The following is a 22,542-nucleotide window of genomic DNA, read 5'->3' as shown; positions in this document are numbered from 1 at the left end:
GCCAGCAATCGGACAGACCCCGTGCGGATGTCCTCGGGGCCGCTTCGCCGCAGGCAGAGCGCGGGTGATGGGGGTCGCGGAGGAAGGCGGGACTGACCCTTCGGGCGGGCTCGGGGGCACGAACTGTGGATTCCTTCAGCTCGCTGCCATGCTCGCGGGTGTCCGAGGCAAATGGCACTTCTCACACCTCCCCGTTCTGCTGAGCTGCGTTCCTCTGACAGGTCGGCTGCTGCCCCTCCCGGCCCCACCCAGAGGTCCCTGGGCCGTGCGGCCGAACCGCCGGTGCCCGGCTGCATACCCGTGCCGCTGCGGTTTGGCCTGGGCCATTAGCGTCGACGTTCTGCTGTTCCCTGCGGGGAGTGGAAACCTAGCAGCAAGGCCTGCATCAAATCTGTCAGAGGTCGCCTGCCAGCACATGCCTGTTTCGACTCAGGCAGGATTATTAAAATGTGTAAAGGTTTCCTTTATTTCTGCTCGAACTTGCCAAAACCACAAGGGAAGAGACTGGAGTGAAATGCTGGTAATGGAGAGCGTTCAGAACAGGTGTTGTAAGTAACAGAGAAGAGAAGTACCCCTTCTAAAAGTGCTTAGGAAGACTGGCTGCGTTAGAGGAAGGATAGCTGTTGGAATTTGATGGTATTTCCAGAAGCTGCGTTCACTCCCCCAGAGCAAGCAGGGGAGGGGGTTATAGGTGGGTAAGCAAACAGGACCTTTTGTTTTGTGTTATGCCAATGATGAAGCTTCCTAATAGTCCTTGCCAGATGTGAACTGCAGCTGAAATTAACATCCTCAAGACAGGCTTGATGACAAGTCATTCCCCATGGGTTAGGGCTACTGATTGATCCACGTGCTTTTCAGAACTATTAACCATCACTTCAAAAGCTCTACTGCTGGAGAATTTAAAATAAACTATCTGACCTTCCTGTTCAGGAAGATACTTAAACCAGAGAAAGGTCTGTCTTCCAAAATTTGCAGCTGAAGAACTCTAATGCTGCTTCTTTTAGCAACAGATTAAAATTATCACTTAAAGCTGTAAAATAACAGAATTTCTCTATACGCATGTTGCAGTTCTTGCCCCTTTGAGTAGCAGTGTCATCATCTGCAGTACTGACTCCTGGAAACTTCAGTTGTTAAATATAGAGGTTACGAGATTTGGGCAGGCGTGAATAGATCATTGATGGCTCTCACCCTTCTGCATAGTAAGTCTTAAGTCTCCAAAAAGAAAAGGACTGGTGTACCGTGTGTGCTTAGCGAGGACGTAGCCTTCCCCTCTGCAGTAAGTAGGAGACCATCCTCATGCTTTTGTGGCAGCTAGGCAAGATCGCTATTTTAGAATTTTTCCTGTACTTGTAACAAGAAGCCATCTTGTTTTCATTAATGAAAGACAGTAACTTTCCTAAATCCTGATTATTAATATTTTTTTATTCTTTCTGATGTACTGTTCAAAAGACAGCTTGGGTTTTTCTCCATTTTGGGTAATGCTTACTGTGCTTTGAGTTGTATCATCCTACTGCCACTGTAAATTACTGCATGAAAAAGAAAGCACAGCAATGACATAAATAAGAACAGCAGTGAGCTAGCACATTCACCCTCCCAGAAGGTAGAATGAGCCACTTGCGGGATGATTGTGTGTTCACAGATTGCACACTGCAGGGTACTGTGCTAGAAGCGCTGCGGTTGCAAAGGAGAAGTTGCTAGCTGCTGATCCTTTTCTTCTGTAGTTGAAAGACTGGTTGTAGGTGGCTGAAATACCATGGTAGAAAAGCAAAGCAACTTGCATGAGAATTGAGCCCGACTATGGAAGTGCTTCCCGTTTTTTTTTCTGTTCAGTACAGGTTTAATTCCTTTGCATTCTGTGGCTTTGTCTCTACTGCATTGGATAACAATGACCTTAAAAGACTGTAACAAAGGGAGAAAAAAGCCAAAATCCTTAGTCTTGCATATGTTGAGGTTTCTAGTCTATTAGAGTCTGTGGCCAGCTACCTTTTTCTAGTGAGGATAAGGTACTGATGAGAGACTACAGACCTGCAACAGAAAACTCTACCTAAAATGGTAGTGCGAACAGCACTGAAAGAGAATAATGCTGCTGGGGAGACTGTAATGGATTATGCTAGGAAACGGTCCTGAAATCATGCCATGCAGTTTTCTTTGAGAGAGAAGTATTAGCAGGGCTGCTCTGAATGTGGCACAGCATGTTCCAGTGACTGCTGCAGTGGTGCTGATGTGAAACCCTACATTCAGCTCAGCATCACTGAAGTCTTTGGCAAAGCTTTGGATGACTGAAACGATGAAGAAGCGAAGCATAAGCGCAGAGCCCTTTTGTCATTAAGTCTTTCCATTTAGTATTTTACTTAACTCATTTTGGAGATGGGCTTGTAAGACTTTTGCTAAAGAGAATGCTATGCTGCTGTTCAGATTGTCAGAGTGAAATATCCTATCTTGCTGATTTTTTAAGAAAAAAAAATGTATGTGAATTTAAATGCTTAGAATTATAATTTTGTCATGCTTGCTAGTAATACAACAGACAATGCAGGTTGCTGTTTGAAGTTTGATGTGGGTCCCAGCAAATATTACAGGTATTCTAAAGCACATGAAACATGCATATCAGCATTTGAAAATACTATTCTATGTATCAGTAGTAAAGTTCATGATGTACAAAATACAGCACTTGAACAGACTAAACATTTACAGCAAACATACCAAAGATGTAATTTTTTGATAGGTATATGACAGTATGTTAATAGAACATAGTCATACTGACAGTGTCCTTAACCTTTTGAGAAATTTAAGGCTGTAGGGTGGCTTGATAGTGACTGCTGGGGAGAAGAACACAGTAAGTATCAAAAGGCTTGTTGATGCGAGACTGGTGACAATGAGCATTGTGTTGAAGTAGGTATAACATTGGTCCCTCGGACTTTGGGGGAGAGGGAGAGGAAACTGGCCAACTGGAATCAAGTGTACAAAACATTGTTCAAGCTTTGAGCAAAGAACACCACAGTAAGAACAGGAGTGTAACTGGGCTACCTTATCTTTAGCACACAGAACTGAAAATCCATGGTTTTTCACATACCTTCTATCCTTCCCTTTTCAGAAATGACTTCACATCTGCCATTCACACTAAAGAAGGGAATTGCTGCCAAATGCCAGAGGAGATTTAGAATTTATGTCATTGCTTAGCTTCAGTATTCTTCTGAACTTGAAAAACCAGTCAAGGAACATTAAACCAGGAAATTTTGGTTATCAGTTTAAATATAAGATTTGTGGGTCTTTTATTGGAGCAAAAGCAGTATTAGCAATATAATTAGATGAATTATTTAGGTAGCTAGCAGTATTTTCATTAAGTAAGTTTGCTGATTGCACTGACAGAGGGGAGCACGTTTATCTAGAATGTTTCAAAAATGATGTAGGCATTAACAAGTAAACGCAGGTTATAATACTTTGATATAGATGGGAGTAGTGAAAGAGTTATAGCAAAAATAACTCTACTAATCAATGCAACTGTGTGTTTTTAATAGCTCCTTATAACCACAATGGCAACGTCATCTGAAGAAGTGTTATTGATTGTAAAGAAGGTACGTCAGAAGAAGCAGGATGGAGCTCTCTACCTTATGGCTGAAAGGATAGCGTGGGCACCTGAAGGCAAAGACCGGTTCACAGTCAGCCATATGTATGCAGACATAAAATGTAAGTGAATGCTTTTCCTATTCCAGCCTCATTAAGCAGTATTTTGATAAACATTTAAATACAACCCAAAACTTATTTGCCATAAAACACTAGTAGATAAGTTAGGAAGGTTGCAAGGGTCTGGAGCTTTGACTGGGTTATTCTTTGTAGCAGCAGAGGTCAGGATCCTGGTGAAGTATCATCAGTTTATTAAGGATGCTACTGCAGAACTTCGGTAGTCTTCAGATGTTTAAGTTGTACTGCATTTACTATTAACTTTTTATAAACTTCTGCAATAAATTGAACACAAAAAAAATTGTGCCATATGCTTGTGGAGGGAAGGGTGGGAGGAGGGTTGAGGAACAGTATAGGATTTTCAGGGTCTAACACAGAAACTATCTGGCATGCAATCTGTTAAACTATGCATCTAAAGCTGTTTCAATTTTCATACAAAATGAACCTCGCTGTTTTATTTTCATCCAATAGACCATAGCTTCAGAGGTGCTAGCTTCTGTAGTTTGGCCTAACTGGTAACACTCCGAATAAGTGTTTGCTGTTGCAATAGCAGAGTACTTGCAAGTCTAAAACTGAACAGTAAATGTCTATAGCATGTTTCCTTTCTGGCTCCAATTAGTGCTCATATTCCATGTGCTGTAATGCCAAAGAAGGAATAAAAAGAAAGTTGCATGCGTCACTTGGTGAAGGTTTAGCGATTATTGCTGTCTAAAGTCACATACAAGTACTGCAGCATGATCAAAAGTGCATGTGATGAATCAGAACTAATAAGCTGTTTTCTTAAATACGAATGTGATAAGGAGTTTAAAAGCTCTGTTCGCTCGTAATAATCAACTTTGTGAAGTTTTAATTTAGCTATTTACTTAAGCAGCTTATATTTTAAATATTTACATGTATAGGCACTGAAGTCTTTAACTTAAATGAAAGATGCTCTTTTTTGTTCTCTAAAATAAAAATGGGTGGGTATTTGTAAATTTGTAGTAGAAGTGATGATTTAGCGGTGACATCTGGTTCCTGTCTCCCACTTGCACTGGAGAAAGGAGTAAGACTCCAAGTTAGGTTAGTGCCATTGAAGTCAATATAGCACAACAGTCCGCAGTAGTTGTTCTAGCCTCCTCTCCTTCTGGTTACAAGAAAGGAAGCGGGAATCAGGAGTTAGGTTTTTCGTATGAGTCATGAGAGTGTAATAGCACCTTGGAGGCATTGGTGATTGACTTTGGGAGTACTAATGGCTAAATGTGTTTGCCACACCACTTGAAACCAGTATACCTTTGCTGTCAACAGACATGCTGTTAACCCCACCCTGCATCTGCTTTCTTACCACTTTTCTTCTGTGGGAACTGGTCCAGCTGAAAAAAACAAAAAGGAGTTACTTTTCAGTGGATCAGTTCCTTGGTTCGGCTTGTTACACAAATGCGAACACTTGTACAAGAAAGGCAGCAGGAAGAAGTGGAAAGGGGGAATGAGGTTGTCACCTTTCAGCAGCAGCCTGGATTGGTACCAGGCTAAAACGTCCAAGTGATGACAATCTAATTTGCAGCAGTTTTCTGCTGGAGGATGCGGGGAATGCAAAGATGAATCAGGGCTCCTGAGCTGTACCTGAAGGACATGGAGCAATAGGCTACAGGTGTTCGTTTCTTGCGTTTTAGAGAACAAGGTGCAGGGTTCAGACTAATTTGAGGGAAAGACTGTCTGTTCCACTTTCATGGCTGGAATTCACACACAGGATAATGGTATTTAATTGAACGATAAGGATAACTGCTTATAAGCAAATACTCTAGGGAAGAGTTTCTTGTATAAGCTTACTGTCTGTTGCTAATTAATACTCTTTCTGTAATCTAGGCCAGAAAATTAGTCCAGAAGGTAAAGCTAAAATTCAACTTCAGCTAGTATTGCATGCAGGGGACACAACCAACTTTCACTTCTCCAACGAAAGCACAGCAGTGAAGGAGCGAGATGCAGTAAAGGATCTTCTTCAACAACTGTTGCCCAAGTTCAAAAGGAAAGCTAATAAAGAACTTGAGGAGAAGAACAGGTAAAGGGAAAGGAGCATAAAAATTTTTGGTGGTTTTGTGGTTTTCTTAAGTGTTGCCTAACTATAGCATATTTCTGCTAACAGTTGTTATTGCAACATCGTTAGTGATACGGCATGTTTCCTTAGTAAAAACCTCTCCACTTTCAATTTAGAGGCAGTTACTTGAGACTTACATAACTGTAACATGTTGAGACTATACTTATGTTCTCAGTGACACGTTCTTGAGGTGTAAAGGCAGCCAGCCCGGCTGCCACCCAGTCTTTGTTATCTATGGCTATGAGATGAAAGCACCCAACTGGCAGTCGGTCTCTTTAGTCTTCTTAAGTATATATGTATCAGTTAGAAGAGCTGTTTGAAAGATTTTGTTTCCTTTTCCAGAAGTTCTTACCTTCTTTGATTTGTGATTTTTTTCTCTTTTTTTTTTTTTCCCTCCCTGTATAACCTCTTCCCCTTCAAATCTTCTTGCCTAGTATTTTATATACTCTACTAAACCGCTAGGTATTTTCATGCATCTCACTTGACATGCAGTAGTTTATTATGCAGCATACAGGATGTTTGTTCTAAAAAGTGTTTTGAGAAGACATTCAGGACCTAAGTCCTTTCCCAAAAGGCCTTGTAAGATATACTTCTGTTCCTTTAAAATGTTTGCTAAACCAGTCCTTATGGCCATAGAGCACACTTCTCTTGCATCTCACGAAGATGAGTGTCACTTCATTCTAGCATCTGCTGTGAATGCTGTATCAACCAGCTTCCTTTTTCAAAGACTGTTCTAGCTTTGAACTTAGATAAGCTAAAGCTAGATTTTTCAAAACATAGGAGCATTGCCTCACTGGGCAGATCAGATCTTTACAGGGAGATTTCCCAGCAGAAGGGCTGTGGCCCTTCTGGTGGAGCTCTGACACATCCAGGATTAACTGGTTCCAGTACTGCAGTGACCACTAGGATCTACAGTAGTGCGGACTGCTTTGGTACTATAACCATATTACCACACTAGTTTCTTTATGCTATGTGCCTTATTTCTGCCAGCATTAATACTGGGTACATGGTCAGTCTTAGCTCTGAATCTTCATACACTTCAGTGGAGTCTTACAGTATATATGCCATGCGGCATTAAGAGCTTTTCTAGTTACAAAAAAGCCAAACTCTCTGCACACACTCAGTCAGAGTCTATTCTTTTGATGATTAGAAGTCTAAGTCTAGTAATGGGGCTTCATTAGCTTAATTTGCAACAGATGAAGCAACAAAGTTTCACCCTGTTCTGGAAGGATGCTACATCCAGAGTAGCTGTGGCACTTCCTCCACTTACTGATATGTGGGCGTCAGGCACATGTGTAAGAATTGCCACTGATCCATATTTGTACCAAGAAGAAAAGCTGGAAAAGCCTTGGTAGTTAAAACATAATAAGGATGTCCTGCCATGAGGTTTTCACTTCCACCTCATCCTACTTCATCCTTAGAGCAGCTACAGACTTTCAGCTGTGATCCCAGCTGGCAGTTTATTATTCCTGTTCTTCCCTAGACCACATACTATGTATTCCTATGTGTTCATAAGATTTGTTTGTTTGTTTGCAAATGATCAAGACCCTGAGGTACATGCTGAAGGTTGTTGAGGTTATTGGCTGACTGTGAACATGCATGCACATTTTCCTTGAAAATAGCTTCGCGGGTTTCAAATTAGGTTGAAACTCTACTGTATGAGAACACAGCTGTATGAAAAGCTGCTTAAATATGAATTGACTGAAGTTTCAGCTGCATACATTTTTTGCATTTTGGATAGTATGGGTGATACTTGGTATTTAGATGATAACTTTTGTAAACATTATTCCCTGTGGAAGTAGAGACACTGAATGTTTCTGTAGCTCTTGCACTGCACATGATAGTTAAGTGATGAAGATACTACTGTCACCAACTGAAACATAAATGAACAAACAACTCAGTAATGTGTGTTTTAAGGTATCTTATCCCACACAAATTTTGTAACTTGTACTCTTGGACTAGAATAGAGACCTGTAACTACTCAATTTTAAGATCTTAAACATGAATTGGATAGTGGTGAAACATTTTTTTTTTTTTCACCCCATGAGACCTTTGCTATGGAAGTTGAAGGAAATTCATTGTTACTTTTACAGTTCAGGAGACTCTAGTCCTGGACGTGTAGACAGAAGAGCACCACAAGATATTTTAGGACAAGACATTAATCCCACATTAACTTTTTCTTAGGCATTACTGTTTTCTAGCATTTAATGCCATTCCTTAAGCACGTTTTTAGTCCTTTAAGTCTTTTGAGACAAATACAGCTATTGAGGTTGATTGGTTACACAATCTTGTTAAGAAATGCACAGCATTTTGAAAGAAAAGTTGGTTTCTGTTCCTTTTGTGAACTCATGTTAGTTATGGAAATCCTAGTGATTTATTCTTCAGCATTTCAATTCTATTCAATACATTCTTTTACCAGAATGCTGCAAGAAGATCCTGTTTTGTTTCAGCTCTATAAAGACCTTGTTGTGAGCCAAGTAATCAGTGCTGAAGAATTCTGGGCCAACCGTTTAAGCCTGAATGCAGGGGATAATTCTGCAGCACCTAGTAAGCAGGATGTGGGCATCTCTGCAGCATTTCTGGTATGTTGAACCTCTAACTTAAAGGATTTTAGAGCAAACAAATTTTTGGGAAAGTGGGAGTTCTGCTCATGTACTTGATTGCCATATACATTAACGTTCCTTTCCTGGTTCCTCAACATCCCTTTGCATGTTTGTTAGACTATTGCAAGTGTAAAGGAGAAAGAAAAAAAAGTAAAGGTTTAATGCAAATCTGCAACCTCAACATTTTGTCAATTTAAGAAGTTCAATTTGAACTTTAAATTGACAATAGGCAGATGTTTGTATTGCTGCTCTGCCTTCCATAAAACAGGAATAATGGTGAACTTACAGTCACTAGATTACAGTGTATTAAGTTAAAAAGAGTATCTGTTGCAGCACTGACATGCATAAATGAAGCTGCAAACACTTTCCACATAAAAGGTCTTATTCCCACCCCAATTTTTGTAAACCAGTACATGTTTTCAGCTACTCGAAGAACAATTTGTATATTTGAAAGCTCATTTTATCTCTCTCTCTCCCCAACTTTGTTATGTTACCCATTTGTAGAAACTATGCTTCAGTAATCTCAATGCAGTCTAAAAGTAATCTAGGTACAGTCTTTAGATTCCTCCCAGAGACACATGTTTCTACTTCTGCAACAAAATTCACACAGATTATGACTCTTCTTTGTGCACACATCCAGGGTTTGGGAGGGAAAGAGGAGGTGGGAGTTGTTTTATGACTTAGCTGCTGTACAAACACTTGGGTTCCCCCCCCGAAATACCTGAATCAGTTACTAAATGAACTTGATTGCTCTGATTTCCTGTCTCCCGTTATCTTACACCTTAACTTAAAAAAAAAAAAAATCCACCCAAACCTTCAAAACTGAAGCTTTCTTAAAATAACTGGTTGTGTTTGTGTACTCTGCATTTGGAAGAAGAAAACTTCAGATACTTGTGTGTCCTAGTTCAAGATAAAATAACTGTCTGTCTCTGCTCAGAATGAGTGTTTCTCTAGGAAGAAGGTGGTACAAAACCTAGAATTTATGTGTACAGGAAAAGGAAGAAAAGAAGGCAGCATATGCGTCGTACTTTTTCCTGTTACTGAGAATTGCACTGAGTGCTTGCTTACTCAAGAGCTTCCTAAAGAGATCACTGAGATATAACTTGCAAGTTCTGACTAAAGCTTACCCTCATTTTTTAAATTAAATGTTATTTATCAATTATACTGAGATGCCTTTAGCATATAAGTAAGGTGTAAGAGCCAAATATCCTTTTTCGTCACCTCAATATCATCACTGATTGTTCACTAGCTTAAATTGTTGAATGAACAACAAAAGATTAGGCGTATAAAGTAAATATGCCTATTTTTACTTTGAAACAAGGATATATTAAACTAAGCATACCTTCTTTTGACTGATGGAGTGGTCTTTGCTTTTCATCTTCTAAAGCTTACAGTCTACTTGTTGAATAATCCTGTAAGTGGCAAGTATAATAAAGTGATTAATGCATGCTCTTTCATTTCTCATTCTAAAAGTACCTATTTATGATCAAATATGCTATGGATTATTGGAGGAAGAAGTTTATTTTATCTGCAGCAGAATTTGAATGCAAGATGCCACATTTTTTTCCTTCTCCAGTTACAGAAGGCATTCAGACATGACTGTTTTTCCTCCCTGTATGCTTTTTCTTAGGCTGATGTACGGCCTCAAACAGATGGCTGCAATGGTCTGAGGTATAATTTGACTTCAGATATCATTGAATCCATATTTCGAACATATCCTGCAGGTAAGAATAGTGCTTTACATAATGAATATATGCATTTAAGATTTGGTTTTTACTATCTTACCGTAGGAAGACTAGAATGTTAGTCTGAGCCTGGAAGTACAAAAGACCCTATTTTCAGTCTTCTGGATGATTTACTGTGCCGTTTTGAGGGACGGGAAGAAGCATGTGTTAAAACACACTTTTGAAATGGAAAACTTGATTTTATTAATTGAAAACATTTTAACTTGTTGCATTTACTTTGGTTTTTTTTTACACTGTGAGTACATATTTGCTTCCCATGATACTTCCCTACTCAGCATTTCAGTTAATTGTTATTTTTCATGAAATCATCTTTGAGAGGAGAAGAATCAGATTTCCATTGTTCCCCTGCACTATATTGAACACTGACACTGGTTCATTTTGACCCCAGGTTAAAAATATTAGATCCATTCCGAGAATAACTATAACTCTGGCAATTCAAACTTCTTGTGTGCACGCAATTCAGATTAGAGTATTTGGACCACTGTTACGTGCATTTCTTTTCAAAGCATTAGCTAGCGTTGCAGGGCGTAAAAGAGTACCTGTTTGCTCGTGCTTAACTACTGCATTCCCTTACATTTAATTGGCATGAATGAAGGCAGCAATAGACAGAAAGCAAGGAAGCAAGCAAGGAAATTTTACCATAAAATACCATACTAAGATTTGTGGGACAGTTTGTAATCATTATGTTTTTGGTTCACAGTAAAAATGAAATATGCAGAAAACGTTCCACATAACATGACTGAGAGGGAATTCTGGACACGATTTTTTCAGTCTCATTATTTCCATCGGGACAGGCTCAATACAGGCTCAAAAGACCTCTTTGCAGAATGTGCCAAACTGGATGAGAAAGGTAAGCTTTTTGACTTTGTTTTGGCAGTAGGCTGCTACAGTCTTAGCTATATCATAGAGCACAACACTCAAGAGGCATATCTAGTAAACCTAGCAAAGCTGAAGTCAGAAGGTTTTTTATGTCTATTTTACAGGGCATCTTGTTAGTGGAACTGTGAAGTGAAAGCTACAGATTGTCATTGAAAGTTAGCTATCGTTTTGCTGTTCTTAGCATGTGTGATAGCCAGTGCATTTCTTGAAACAAATTAGCCTTTGGAAAGTGGTAGTGCTAGAAATACTCTGTTAGAACTCATGCAACAGTAAATCTGTGATAAATTCCATAATATGCCATCATGCTAGATTGATTATGCTCTGCCATACTATGGAATAACTTTGTTTACATAAGCCTTCATCTTGTGGTATGTGCACAATTTGTAACAGGTGTAGCTTTTGTTACAGATCAGTTCTTAGTGATAGATAAATATGGATCCTGTTTAAGATTTTCCAGAGTTGCCATCTCTGTTCTGTCAACCTTTTTAATGCAAAATCTTAAAATATTATCTGACTTAAGTTCTTATTGAACTTTTGAGGTAGGTTTGCGATGATACAGAAATGTGGAGAGTTGAGATCACTTAACACCATTCCTTAATACGTATTCTGACTAACGAAAGCATTCTACTAGGAAACCACAACCTTTCACAAGTAAAAGCTATCACCAGATATAAATTACCATACTACCAAAGACAGGGCAGCAAAACAGTGCCAAAATTAGAAGAAACACACAATTAAGGCTTCCCAGTTTCTACTAATACAACTAATATAACTGCATCTTCAATTTATATTTTTTTTTACCAAACAGTATTCAGTGATGTGTAGAAGTTTATAAAAACTGTGCTATCCAGTAGGATGATCTTTTACCATTACTTTCCAAGTTTATTGCTTATTTTAAATGGAACTTTGAAAAGGGCTGAAAGTTTTGGTCACAGTGATAATTGGGCATCTGCAGAACCTTTGCCTTCTCCTTTTAAAGGTTCAATGTAATCTAATAATCCCACAATTATTTCTATTTGTTTAGAGACAGTTTTTAATGTGTGGGTTTTTTTGTTTCCTACAGGGTTAAAAACAATGGTGTCTCAAGGAGTAAAAAACCCTCTGATAGATTTAACAGCTTTGGAAGATAAAACATTAGATGAAGTAAGTAGTTAGCAAGGGGAAAAAAAAAAACACCACACCACACCCCCCTTCAGTTTCATTTAAGGAGAAAGTGGGTCTTTCTCCTCTTAAAATAACTACAACTGCTAATATTCTAAAGCACATCACTTACTAGCTTACTAGGCTGGTGCAGTGGTTGGGTGGTCAACATTTATACAGTTGTATGTGTGTAAAGAAATGGAGACTCTGCCCATGGACCTGTATGTCTGCCTTAGTGTTCTGGGTGCAAAAGCAGGACTTCCCTTTTATAAAGAATTATTATTTCACTTGGATGGCTTTTTTGTCTAAAGTAGACTCTCTAGTTTCTTCCTACCTTTTAGAAGCTGTGACAATGTACAGAAGAGTAGCACAAAACAGGCAAAAGTGCTTGCATCTGTTCTTGGTTTGAACGTTGCTATTTGTTTGATTCAGCTTAACTTTAAGGACGCTTTATACGGTTTTCTTTGTTTAGCTTTAAATGCTGTGTTTTGCTAAAAATGTGATTAGCTTGAACTACTACCTGCCTCCAAGTACAACTTAAAACAGTTGCTATAAATGGTGTACCATAATGTGAAATAAATTAAAGATGCACTTTTCTTTTTCTGGATTTAACTTTTAAACTTTTGAGTTGTAATTAATAATGATGCTGCATTTCTAAGTTTTGGGGGTTTTTTTGTAAGAGTTGCACAAAACTAGCAGTCTGAAACTGGACTAGGAATTTAGGACAAGTATGTTTGAAGTGCTATTCGAACTGCCCTAGTTTGTTTTTGAGGCTGGTTAACTGCAAGCATGGAGTAAAGCAAGTTGCCTTCAGCCACCTGGTAACTGGGGAAGACTGCCAACATTAAGGCTTGAGGTTTTTTGAATTCCTAGTGGTATCACATCCTCCTGACAGCTGTCATTTAGCCTGTGGGCTGCTGGTGTCCCACAAGATGTTAAAAAGAGGTCAGTAAAACAATTGCTAGCTTTTAGTTGTCATCAATGTCTGTCTGTTTCATACAGGTGATCCTTAATTTTTCTTAAGCTAGTTCTGTTTTTACTTATAACAGGTCATGGTCTTGTAAAACTATCTGTTTAATTTTTCCTTCTCTCAGACACCTCTAAACTGCCAAGTGTTAGCAGAATAAAATAGTCTACAGGGACTTTTCAAAGTACATAAAGTTGTGGGGTGGGTGGGGAGGTAGGAAAACACTGCTTTAGATGGTGATGCACTGTCATTCAGTAAATTTCAGAGGAGGTGGCCTGCAGGCTCCCTGACTCAGTGTAAAAGAGAGAATCATCCTTCTGGTTTTGGGGCAGGAAGGTAGCTAATGTTGTTTTCTTTGTAGGGCTATGGTGTTGCTTCTGTGGCCTCTACATCAAACGCCTCAAAATCTGCTAGAGAAAGTAGCAATGCTGCCATTATAAAACGCTTTAATCATCATAGTGCCATGGTCCTTGCAGCTGGCCTCAGGAAACAGTAAGTTTCAATGTTGTGTAAAAGCTTTTTTGTAACAAATTTTAAGGAATTTCTAAAATGAAAATACATCTTCAATTACACATCCAACCTTTTAATTTTTATGAATGAAGTATTTTGCTCTAGAAATGAAAATGCCTTTAGATTTCATTTTACTATAATAAAAGTTCTTCAGAGCTGTCTGAGATGACAAATGTTATTTTTAGCTGGGTTGTTATCATACAAAGTAGATTAAAAAGGAAAGGATGTTTCTGCCTTAGTTCTCTAGCCCTGGTGAAGGCTGCAGAAGTAATATTCTGTTTGCTGTGTGGAGGTGAGGTCTGGCACAGGGAGTTCCTATTGCCTGCCTTCCAGGAGCAGGTCCACTGGGGCTTCTTGTAGTGGGATGCATGGGCATAAGAAAATGAGGAAGCAAGAGCAGTGTGGCATGGGTGGATCAAATGAAAGATTCCTCCAGTGCAGTACCCTGCCCCGACCAAAAAAATGTATCAGCTGGTTACATATATTTACAGTAAACTTCACAAACAAAACTTCTAAAAGAGGGGTTTTATGGATCTTAAAAAAAATGGGTTTGATGCGAAGCCCAAACCCTACAGACCTTACCTGTGAGAGATCTTAATTAAATATTTTTTTCTGTGTAGCCGTGCTCCCTCATGTTCTTCTGTCTTGCACAAATGTACCTTAAATAACCTCTTCTGGGTAATTTGTGTTTGTTTCTCCATTCGGAAAGAGACAAAACAACAGTGCTAATTCTAAACCAGTAGTGTCTCAGGGCTCCCATAGCTTTGCCAATACGTGGTTGGCATAAGTGTGTTGGCAAGATGTTTCTAATTTAGCTGTGATTTTTGCTGTGTCCCACTTGCATTGTGGGCACGCTACTATTTCTGAAGAGAGGGAGAAGCACCCTCCCCTGCTGTTGAATTTCCCCCTTGACAGACAGATAGAAACCAACTCCTCGAATAACCCTATCTAGATCAACTTCTAGAAATTAAGACATAAGGGGGAAAAAAGTTGATATACAGTATGTGAACATGCATATAAAATTTTTGAAACAGATGTATTTACTTTGTCTCTAGCTTTTATCTTAAGTTTCCTGTGAGGTGAATTCTTCTTAATGCTGTTTCTCTATTTTAAGAGAAGCACAAAATGACCATTACAGTGAGACCAGCAGTACGGATGGAAACTCCAGGGATTCAGATTTCTTTCAACCACCAATGAAAAAGGTATAAAGTTAGCTGATGTAGTTCTAATTGAATGGAACTGAAAGCTCTGTCTCAAAAGATTGCTGAAGGTTCCTTACTTGTTTTATGATGCATCTAAAGTGATACTTATTTAGCTTTGCTTAGAAGTGTATAGAATAAGAACCTGAGAGCCTGCAAGAAGCTTTGTACCTCTGCTAGTAAACTCAAATAAATTACACCTTGAAGTATTGTTCTGTTTATCTCTTCAGTAGTGCCCAATGAGAGTAAAAAAACATGCTTCTGATTGGACTGAGAAATCTGTTTCTTTCCATTCAATGTAGTTCTATTTTTGTCCTGTTTCCCCCCGCCCCTTTTTTTTCCCCAAATGCCTGAAAACTTCTAGAAAACATCCATCTGAGAGAGATACTGGTTTTCAAGCACCAATATTAACCTATCAAATCTATTGTTTATAGAGGGGATGATTAAACTAGCACATGGCAGCCTTCATCTTAAAGTCAGAAGCTGAAGCGAGATTAAATTGAAAGTGTAGTGACACCTCTTACACTGAAACACAGGACAAGAGCCTGTTTTAAACTAACCATAGCAGCTTACAAAGTAGAGAAGAGTACTGTAATTGCTACAAAACTGAATTGAATACTCTTGCTAGAGTTGTCAGCCTAAATAGAAAATGCTTAGGGGACTCAAAACTTGCATTTTGCATGTGAGAAAAGGCTGTAGAATACATGTGTTGTTAAGTGGGGAGGTAGTCAATAGCTTTGACTTTCCTGAAAGCTGCAATTTTTACTGGCGACTAAACTATAGATCAGGACTAGAACAAATGTGATGAAAAGAGGAATGAGAGTAGGAGACTTCAAAAGTAGTTTTCTTATTGTACAAATCTGATATCACTGTGCTGTTACCTCTCACTACTAATGCTCTAGCTCTACTGTCATAAAATAGCTTGGGTAACTGTTACGGTTTTAGTCTTACAGTCTTGTACACCAACCATTAAATCATTACTATTTCTGCTCATCTAGAGATAAATGGACATAAGTAGAGAGCACAAAGAATCATCTATGTATAGCAGAGCACTTTTTGGAAGTAGCAGGGACTGCAAGTTTTGGCCAGAATCTGCAGAAAAAGTGGTAGTGCCAAGACTTCCAAACTGCACGCTTTAAATGGTATTAGGCACCGTTCCCTCTGAAGGGTAGACAAGAACCATTCCACACTTTCATTTTCTTTAAGGTTTTAGTAACCCTTCATCTCAAACCCAGTGAACTGGAAAAAAAGCACTAAATGCATTGAATTGTGTCCCCGTTAGTAATGTGTATAATTATTTGGCTTATTTTAGGTGAAACTGCAGGAGTCCATTGAATATGAAGATTTAGCAAAGAATAATAGCATTAGAACTATTGCACTAAACCTAAAGAAGTCTGATAGGTAAGTTAATAAAACATGCACAGCTATTTCAGCATATTCAATCTAGCAGATCTCTCAGCACAGCCTGCACAGAATCAGCTGATTTAGTTCCTAGTGTGCCACGCTCAAGTGTGTGTTTAGGCTAAGTTTAGAAACCTAATGCAAACTCCTGTATAAACCAGCTTCCAAGTAATTCCCATTTAAATTTGTATTTTGTTTTCATCTTGCTTTTCAGAAAGTTAAGGGCTTTGACATGTGATTTCTGTGAAAGACCTGTATTCACAGTTCAGCACTTTGTTGCAGCTTAAAGCAGAAAAATGTATGTATTACATGTGAAAATACATACGATTCCAAGGAAGATCCACTCCCAGGCAAAAAGAGTGCAATCGAGATAGAAAAACACTAGACCAGTCAGCAGTCCAAACTAACAGTCCTGTTTTCTAGACTTTTGAGTTTGAGAACCGTAGATGTAGCTTCAGAAAATAAGTGATACTACAGGAAGAGAACAGTTCCCAGTGTGCACCTAACTTCATTTAGCTTAGTTTCAATCAAAAGTGCTGTGAATTCCTCCATTGTAATGATATTACCAGAGCTAGGTGGCACAGATAGCTTTTTGATATCAAAATTATGCTTGCAGATTCAACAGTAGAAGCTCTTCTCTTATTTTACTGCCATACCATCCCAAACCCAACCTCTTCCCATGTGACAATGTATTTTAGTTTGTCAATAAATAAGATTTAGATAGTAGCATCTAAAATTGGAAACATTTGAAGAACTGTCCACTGAGTTTGGCCTCTGTTTTACCAACACTCCTACTAATACACTTTTCTCTTTCCTTTTCTTACTTCACAGGTATTATCATGGTCCAACTCCAATTCAATCACAGCAATATGCAACCAGTCAGGATATAATTAATTCTTTTCATAGTATTAGGCAAGAAATGGAAGCATATGTACCCAAACTAACTCAGGTATGGAATAATACTAAAAAAAAAAAAGAAAAGCAGCCCTTGATGTTAGCATCTTGCTTTCTATATAATTTTGTGTCTCATGTCTACTGGAATTTTAATTTTTCAGGGTAAACGTAGTTACCTCCAATAGTTTTTGTGTTATTCAATTTATTCTACAACTTTAAGCGATACCTTTTGAGCTTCCGTGTTTAAAATTGAAACAATAGGAAACTGAGTCATTGCGGATACTCAGAGTTATATTCTATTGTTACCACGTTGCTTTGAGGAAATGGTAAAGTTATAAAGTAGCAGAGGAGGACAGTCATGCAACATGAAGCACAGGCCAATATTACTGATCCCACCTCCTGAAATTTAGGATGTAATGGTCTTAGGAGGTCACAGAAAGCAAGTTTATAACTAATCAAGTCTTTTGCTCCTAAATGCACTTGGGTGGGATGTAGCTTTCACTGGGGGCTGCACAGCAGCTCTGTTATGGCAACTGGAGGGCAGCATAGCCATGTAGCCAACCTCCCCAGCCAGTATCTGAACTTCCTCTGTTAGTAAACCTAGATTAGGCCCTAAGTAAAGCAGCCACAATGTGTGTGTGTCACATTTCTGTATAGTACTTCTCTGTCTCACTTCAGAGTAGCTGCATAGGCAGTTCATGTAGTAGGTAAAGAAAAGGTTGGTTGGTTTGTCTGTAAATAACTGGAGATCTTTCACTGAAAACATGAGCTATAGCACTAAAACGCAGTATGTCTAGTTCTGGAGAAGAGCAGACTTTTAAGCAGAACTTCCATTGTATCTGCTCAACTGCATCTTTGCCACTGGAGTTCAAATACAACTGATTTTAAAAAGATTTCATTGGAAAAAGTGATCTGAAATATTTGTTCCCTCTCTTACCTTCAGGTTCTTTCAAGTGGTGATGCTACTAGCACTATTGCAGTCCTGTCACCTGGAGGAGCGCTTATGCAGGGTGGAACACAGCAAGCCATAAACCGTAAGGATTTAGGATGTGTAATACTTTAATCGTATCTTATTGCATTACACAGCAGTACCTGGCTTGCTGTTTCATCTCCCTCTTAGAATATGTTACAGCGATAAAAACTTAAACTTTTTAATGGAAAAATTATGGAAACATGTAGCTGGAGTAATACTGGGTTACAGCAACAAAACAAAAGCAACAACCCAGCCACACCATGAGGGTGCTACTGCACACCAGCACTGAGGCAAGTGAATGAGAGAAAATTTTACAGAGTACATGATGAAGGATGCGCTTGATACTAGGTCCTCTTACAGATAATGGGTTTTGCTTGTTCAGTGTTTCTCTTTTCTGATATTTTTCTCCTGGATTTTAGAAAGTAAAGGCATACTCTGGGAGAGCTCTAAGGAGGTGAAGCCTAGATAATTGTCTGGAACTAGGTTTTTTGCAGCCTGCATTTAAGATCCACAGCTTGCTGTGAATAATGACAACTTTCTTGTAGTCTGCAAGGAGAAAACAGACAGCCCTTCCTCATATCTCCATTCAACCACCCCTTTTCCCTGTTGTCATATTCCTGCCAGTTTGAGTTCCTTTCTCTTTAGTGTCGCAGCAGATGAATCCCTATTCTCACAAGGCAGGGTTTCTAACAGTTTTCCAGTTTAACTTGTGTTATTTACTCTGAAGAGCAGCAGAAACTAATTCAGGCAGCTGAGAAAGCAAGTACGAGTTCTTTATAGTACCAAAAGTAAAAGAGTCAGCAAGCAGTAGTGAGGCTTTCCTACCCATCTCAGTTGGCATACTGGGTGCTACACTCCACTTCTTTAAGCTTGACCGCCACTTTTTTTTTTTTTTAAAACAGCCTCATCGTAGAGTTCACTATTCGCTGTTCAGTTCACTTTGCTCCTGTCATCCTCAATGACTCCTTGGGCTTTTTGTCTCTGGTTTGATCGTGGTTCCTTCCCTGTTCTTGAACGCTGTTGCCCTTTCTTCTTTAAGAGTATATGTGATACAGTTCCATGTTCCTGCCTCGATGTGACCATATTCTCATTGTCAGTGTAAAAGGGAAAAGCTTGCAGTATTTGGCACTGGGCTGTAAAGAGAACAAGGTGCTGGTCCCAGCAGCAGTATTGCCACACTGTTAGAACAATACAAATGTTCTAATCCTCGTGAAGTTTGGTGTCCATTCTTTGCCTGGCATAGATCTCCCTGTATAATATACAAGCTTCCAAGTATATAGCCAAAAATAGCAGCTGACCTGATCTAATACTGCTGATAGTCCTACCTCAGGTGTGAGGCACCCCAGCATTCCCTCCCAGCCAACCTTTCTGTGATTCTAGTAGAAATGTATATTGCTGAACTCCTTCATTAGCCTTACAGTCTCATTTTCCATATGACAGTTCTGAGTGATGTGACAAAATCTTTTTTCCTCTTGCAGAGATGGTGCCAAACGATGTTCAGTCTGAACTAAAACACTTGTATGTGGCAGTAGGGGAACTGCTGCGACACTTCTGGTCCTGCTTTCCTGTTAACACGCCATTCCTAGAAGAAAAGGTAAGGCAGAGCTTCCTAGTGTGGCCCTGGTTATGATGTGGCCAGATCATGGTTTAGAATGACTGTCATTAACTTGAAGTACAGAACTAATACAGGTGCTTTAAATCAGTACAGAACTTACTCATCCCTAGAACTGAAGGTCACAAAACAATGAAAAACATTCATTTTTTTGGCAATTCTGCTGGTGCTCTTGATTAAAATCATCCTTGTCCCTGCATGCCTGTTAGCACCCTTCAGGAGCAGTTGCTGTAGACTAGTTTCAAACAGAATGGTCAGCTATATTCCAGCTGCAGATTCCTCACTGCCAGTTTAAAACACACAAAATAAATCCCCCCTTTTTCCCCCCAACTCTTAGACACCACCTCTGCAGTGACAGTTACAAGAAATTTTTTCTTATTCTTCTTTGCATTGCAAAATCACTGTCATAGCTTCAAAACATATACTGCTTTTTAGAACAAAGTTGCCTTCAAGAACAGATGTCTATCTATGACCAGGTACATTATCATAACCATTTTTCTGTTGCTGTTCGTTCTTTTGACCTCACATGGATAAAAGATGAAAATTTGCATTCAGATATGTTGGATTTTCTGCTGCAAAACATTGCCTGAAAATCCATGGTTTGCTTCATGCTTGAAGCAAAAAAAAAGATGTTTTTGTGAATAATTTATCGATAGTATTTACTGACAAAGTAAAAATTATTGCTGTGGCACAGTGCACTTTCAGTCATATTGCACTTGCCTCAAATATGTGCTCAAGAATTGTTAGAGACTGATATTTTAGCATCTTTCCTTCCTCAATACTTAAAGTAGCCCCCAGAAAGTTACAAGATGTTTTGTTGGAAAACAATTTGTTAAAGGAAATGAAACTTCTATGCAAGTGATTATAATACTGGTTTCTGTCTCTTTCTCAGGTTGTGAAAATGAGGAGCAACTTGGAAAGATTTCAGGTTACAAAGCTCTGCCCATTCCAAGAAAAGATTCGGAGACAGTATTTAAGCACAAATGTAAGGAGAAAACACTCTTTTAATTACGTGGGTGCATATTCATAATTGAATCGTAATTATCAGAGGATGGTAGCTTTGTGACTTCTTATCCTAGGGCATTTTAAGTTTTTTCTTAACTAGGAAATGGGCAGAGGGAAATTGGGTACACAGTTAAGCACGTTTTTCCTCCTTGTATAACGTACTGAATAACACCAGAAACTGTCAAAAGCTACAATTTGAAATTACCCATGTGAGACAACAAAAATGGGAAATCATGTTCCATTTTTCACTTCCACCACGAAGTAGAACTGTAGCAACTTCCAGACTGTCTCCCACCATGTCAGACTTGAAGTGGTCACAGACTGGCTGGCACAGACAGCACAATCAAGTGTCACTTCCCTGTGATCTTCTCAGCTTAGTAGCTCTCTGAACTGCTCCCTCTACAGGTACTTTGCAATAGAGCCTCAAGGTCCTTTCTCTCTATCTGGCATACCTCGTTGATTTTAGCAAGATTACTCTTAGGGAATAAAAGGAAGAATCCAACTCAGTATCTGATCAAAGGGAGGGGAGGGCATCTGTTTTCCAGCAGCTGGGACATTTTTTTTTCCCCTCTTAATGTTTCAGTTGATAAGTCATATAGAAGAGATGCTGCAGACGGCCTACAATAAGTTCCATACATGGCAGTCCCGGCGTATGCTGAAGAAGACGTGAAAATGCATGTTGTGCAGGTTTGAGAGCAAAATCTGCAATAGGTATAGGAGTACAACCTAGCATATGTGCAGATCTTATAGTTGTTGCAGGAAGACCTGCAAGCTGTGGACTTCTGGAAGCGATGCTAACTGAACTTGCACATTTTTGAAAAAGAACTGAGATTAAACTTGAAAACTAGGGAGAAAAACAAGGAAGAACCAAAATAGAAGAGCTGAGGCGCAAAAAATATTTAAAAGACACTGTTTACTGCAGTTACTCAGGAACTGCTTTTGATTTGCATAAAGAGCTGCTTTCAGAAATAAAAAATTTAAAGAGGGTGTATTAATAAAATCTGGTTTTCTGTCTAATTTTTTTTTAAAGTGTATGGCACAGGGTAGAACTCAAAAGTTTTTCTTCACTGGATTCTGACATTTTATGAATTCTGTTTGTACTTTCTGCAACAGTTTAACAATGATATTTTAAAATATTGCTGAGACTGTTTTTTGCTTCAAACATCTGGGAGAGCATAGCTGTCAGAAGACAAGCTTCTACCGTATGTTTCCCCACCAATTGGAAGCAAGAGACATTGCACTGAAAGCTGTCTATGGTCTGAGGTCCCTAAAGGCACATGGGGGGAAAACTTTTGCCTGAAGTCTTGGATTTTTATGCAGAATTTTTTTGGCCATCAGTTTTGCATGTTTTCCTTTGAGTGCAAGTGTGTGCTACTGCAATTTTTTTTTTTTTAAGGTGGCATTTGTTCTAAGGAGAGAATGCATTTTTAAAAATGAAGTTAAATAAAGTTTCTTACAAAATAAGTCATTTATTTTCAATTGTTAGACATTTTTTATTTCTTCTCCTAAATCGGTTTTCCTTTACTCTTCCCTTTTGACTGTTACACTATTTTTGGCGAATTGATAATCATCGCAAAGAGAAAAATGTGTTATTTACACAATGTCCATAGATATTGGGAATCTGTGCCATACTTTGTTCCAAATAGAATCAGTTCACCATTTCAGACCAACTTGTCTTGTATTAAATGTGACTTAAATGCAAAGTAAACCTGTTTTCTATAATATATGCAGTTTAATGACATCCTTGTATTTTGTTGTCATCTTGACTGTACTAAAGCCCAGTATGGGCTACTGAACTTTTTTACTTCAGACTAAATGTGACTGTTAAGATTACAAGATGCATTTACTACAAAGACAAATTAGAG

At 38.8% G+C, this 22,542-nt stretch overlaps 1 protein-coding gene across 1 annotated transcript; it reads left to right on the top strand.

Moving 5' to 3' along the window:
- The first annotated feature begins 3,520 nt into the window (after nt 1-3,520).
- On the top strand, nt 3,521-21,677 carry GTF2H1 (general transcription factor IIH, polypeptide 1, 62kDa). Its single transcript, XM_010297285.1, has 14 exons — nt 3,521-3,684; nt 5,521-5,713; nt 8,169-8,331; nt 9,983-10,076; nt 10,798-10,947; nt 12,040-12,119; nt 13,445-13,575; nt 14,708-14,795; nt 16,105-16,193; nt 17,025-17,142; nt 18,031-18,121; nt 19,539-19,654; nt 20,565-20,657; nt 21,261-21,677. Exons 1-14 carry the CDS (start codon nt 3,531-3,533, stop codon nt 21,345-21,347), a joined length of 1,647 nt encoding a protein of 548 aa, XP_010295587.1. The 5' UTR covers nt 3,521-3,530; the 3' UTR covers nt 21,348-21,677.
- The last annotated feature ends 865 nt before the right edge of the window (nt 21,678-22,542 follow it).

The sequence above is a fragment of the Phaethon lepturus genome, unplaced genomic scaffold (genome assembly GCF_000687285.1).
Source record: "Phaethon lepturus isolate BGI_N335 unplaced genomic scaffold, ASM68728v1 scaffold21751, whole genome shotgun sequence".
Classification (NCBI taxonomy): Eukaryota; Metazoa; Chordata; class Aves; order Phaethontiformes; family Phaethontidae; genus Phaethon; species Phaethon lepturus.
Note: the sequence above shows the minus strand (reverse complement) of the source record. Positions and strands in the feature narration are given on the sequence as shown.

Coding starts and splice junctions, on each gene's coding strand:
- GTF2H1 (XM_010297285.1), top strand. CDS start 3,531: ATGGCAACGTCATCTGAAGAAGTGTTATTGATTGTAAAGAAGGTACGT. Junction 5,714..8,168: donor GAACTTGAGGAGAAGAACAG/GTAAAGGGAAAG, acceptor TTCTTTTACCAG/AATGCTGCAAGAAGATCCTG. Junction 18,122..19,538: donor AACACAGCAAGCCATAAACC/GTAAGGATTTAG, acceptor TTCCTCTTGCAG/AGATGGTGCCAAACGATGTT.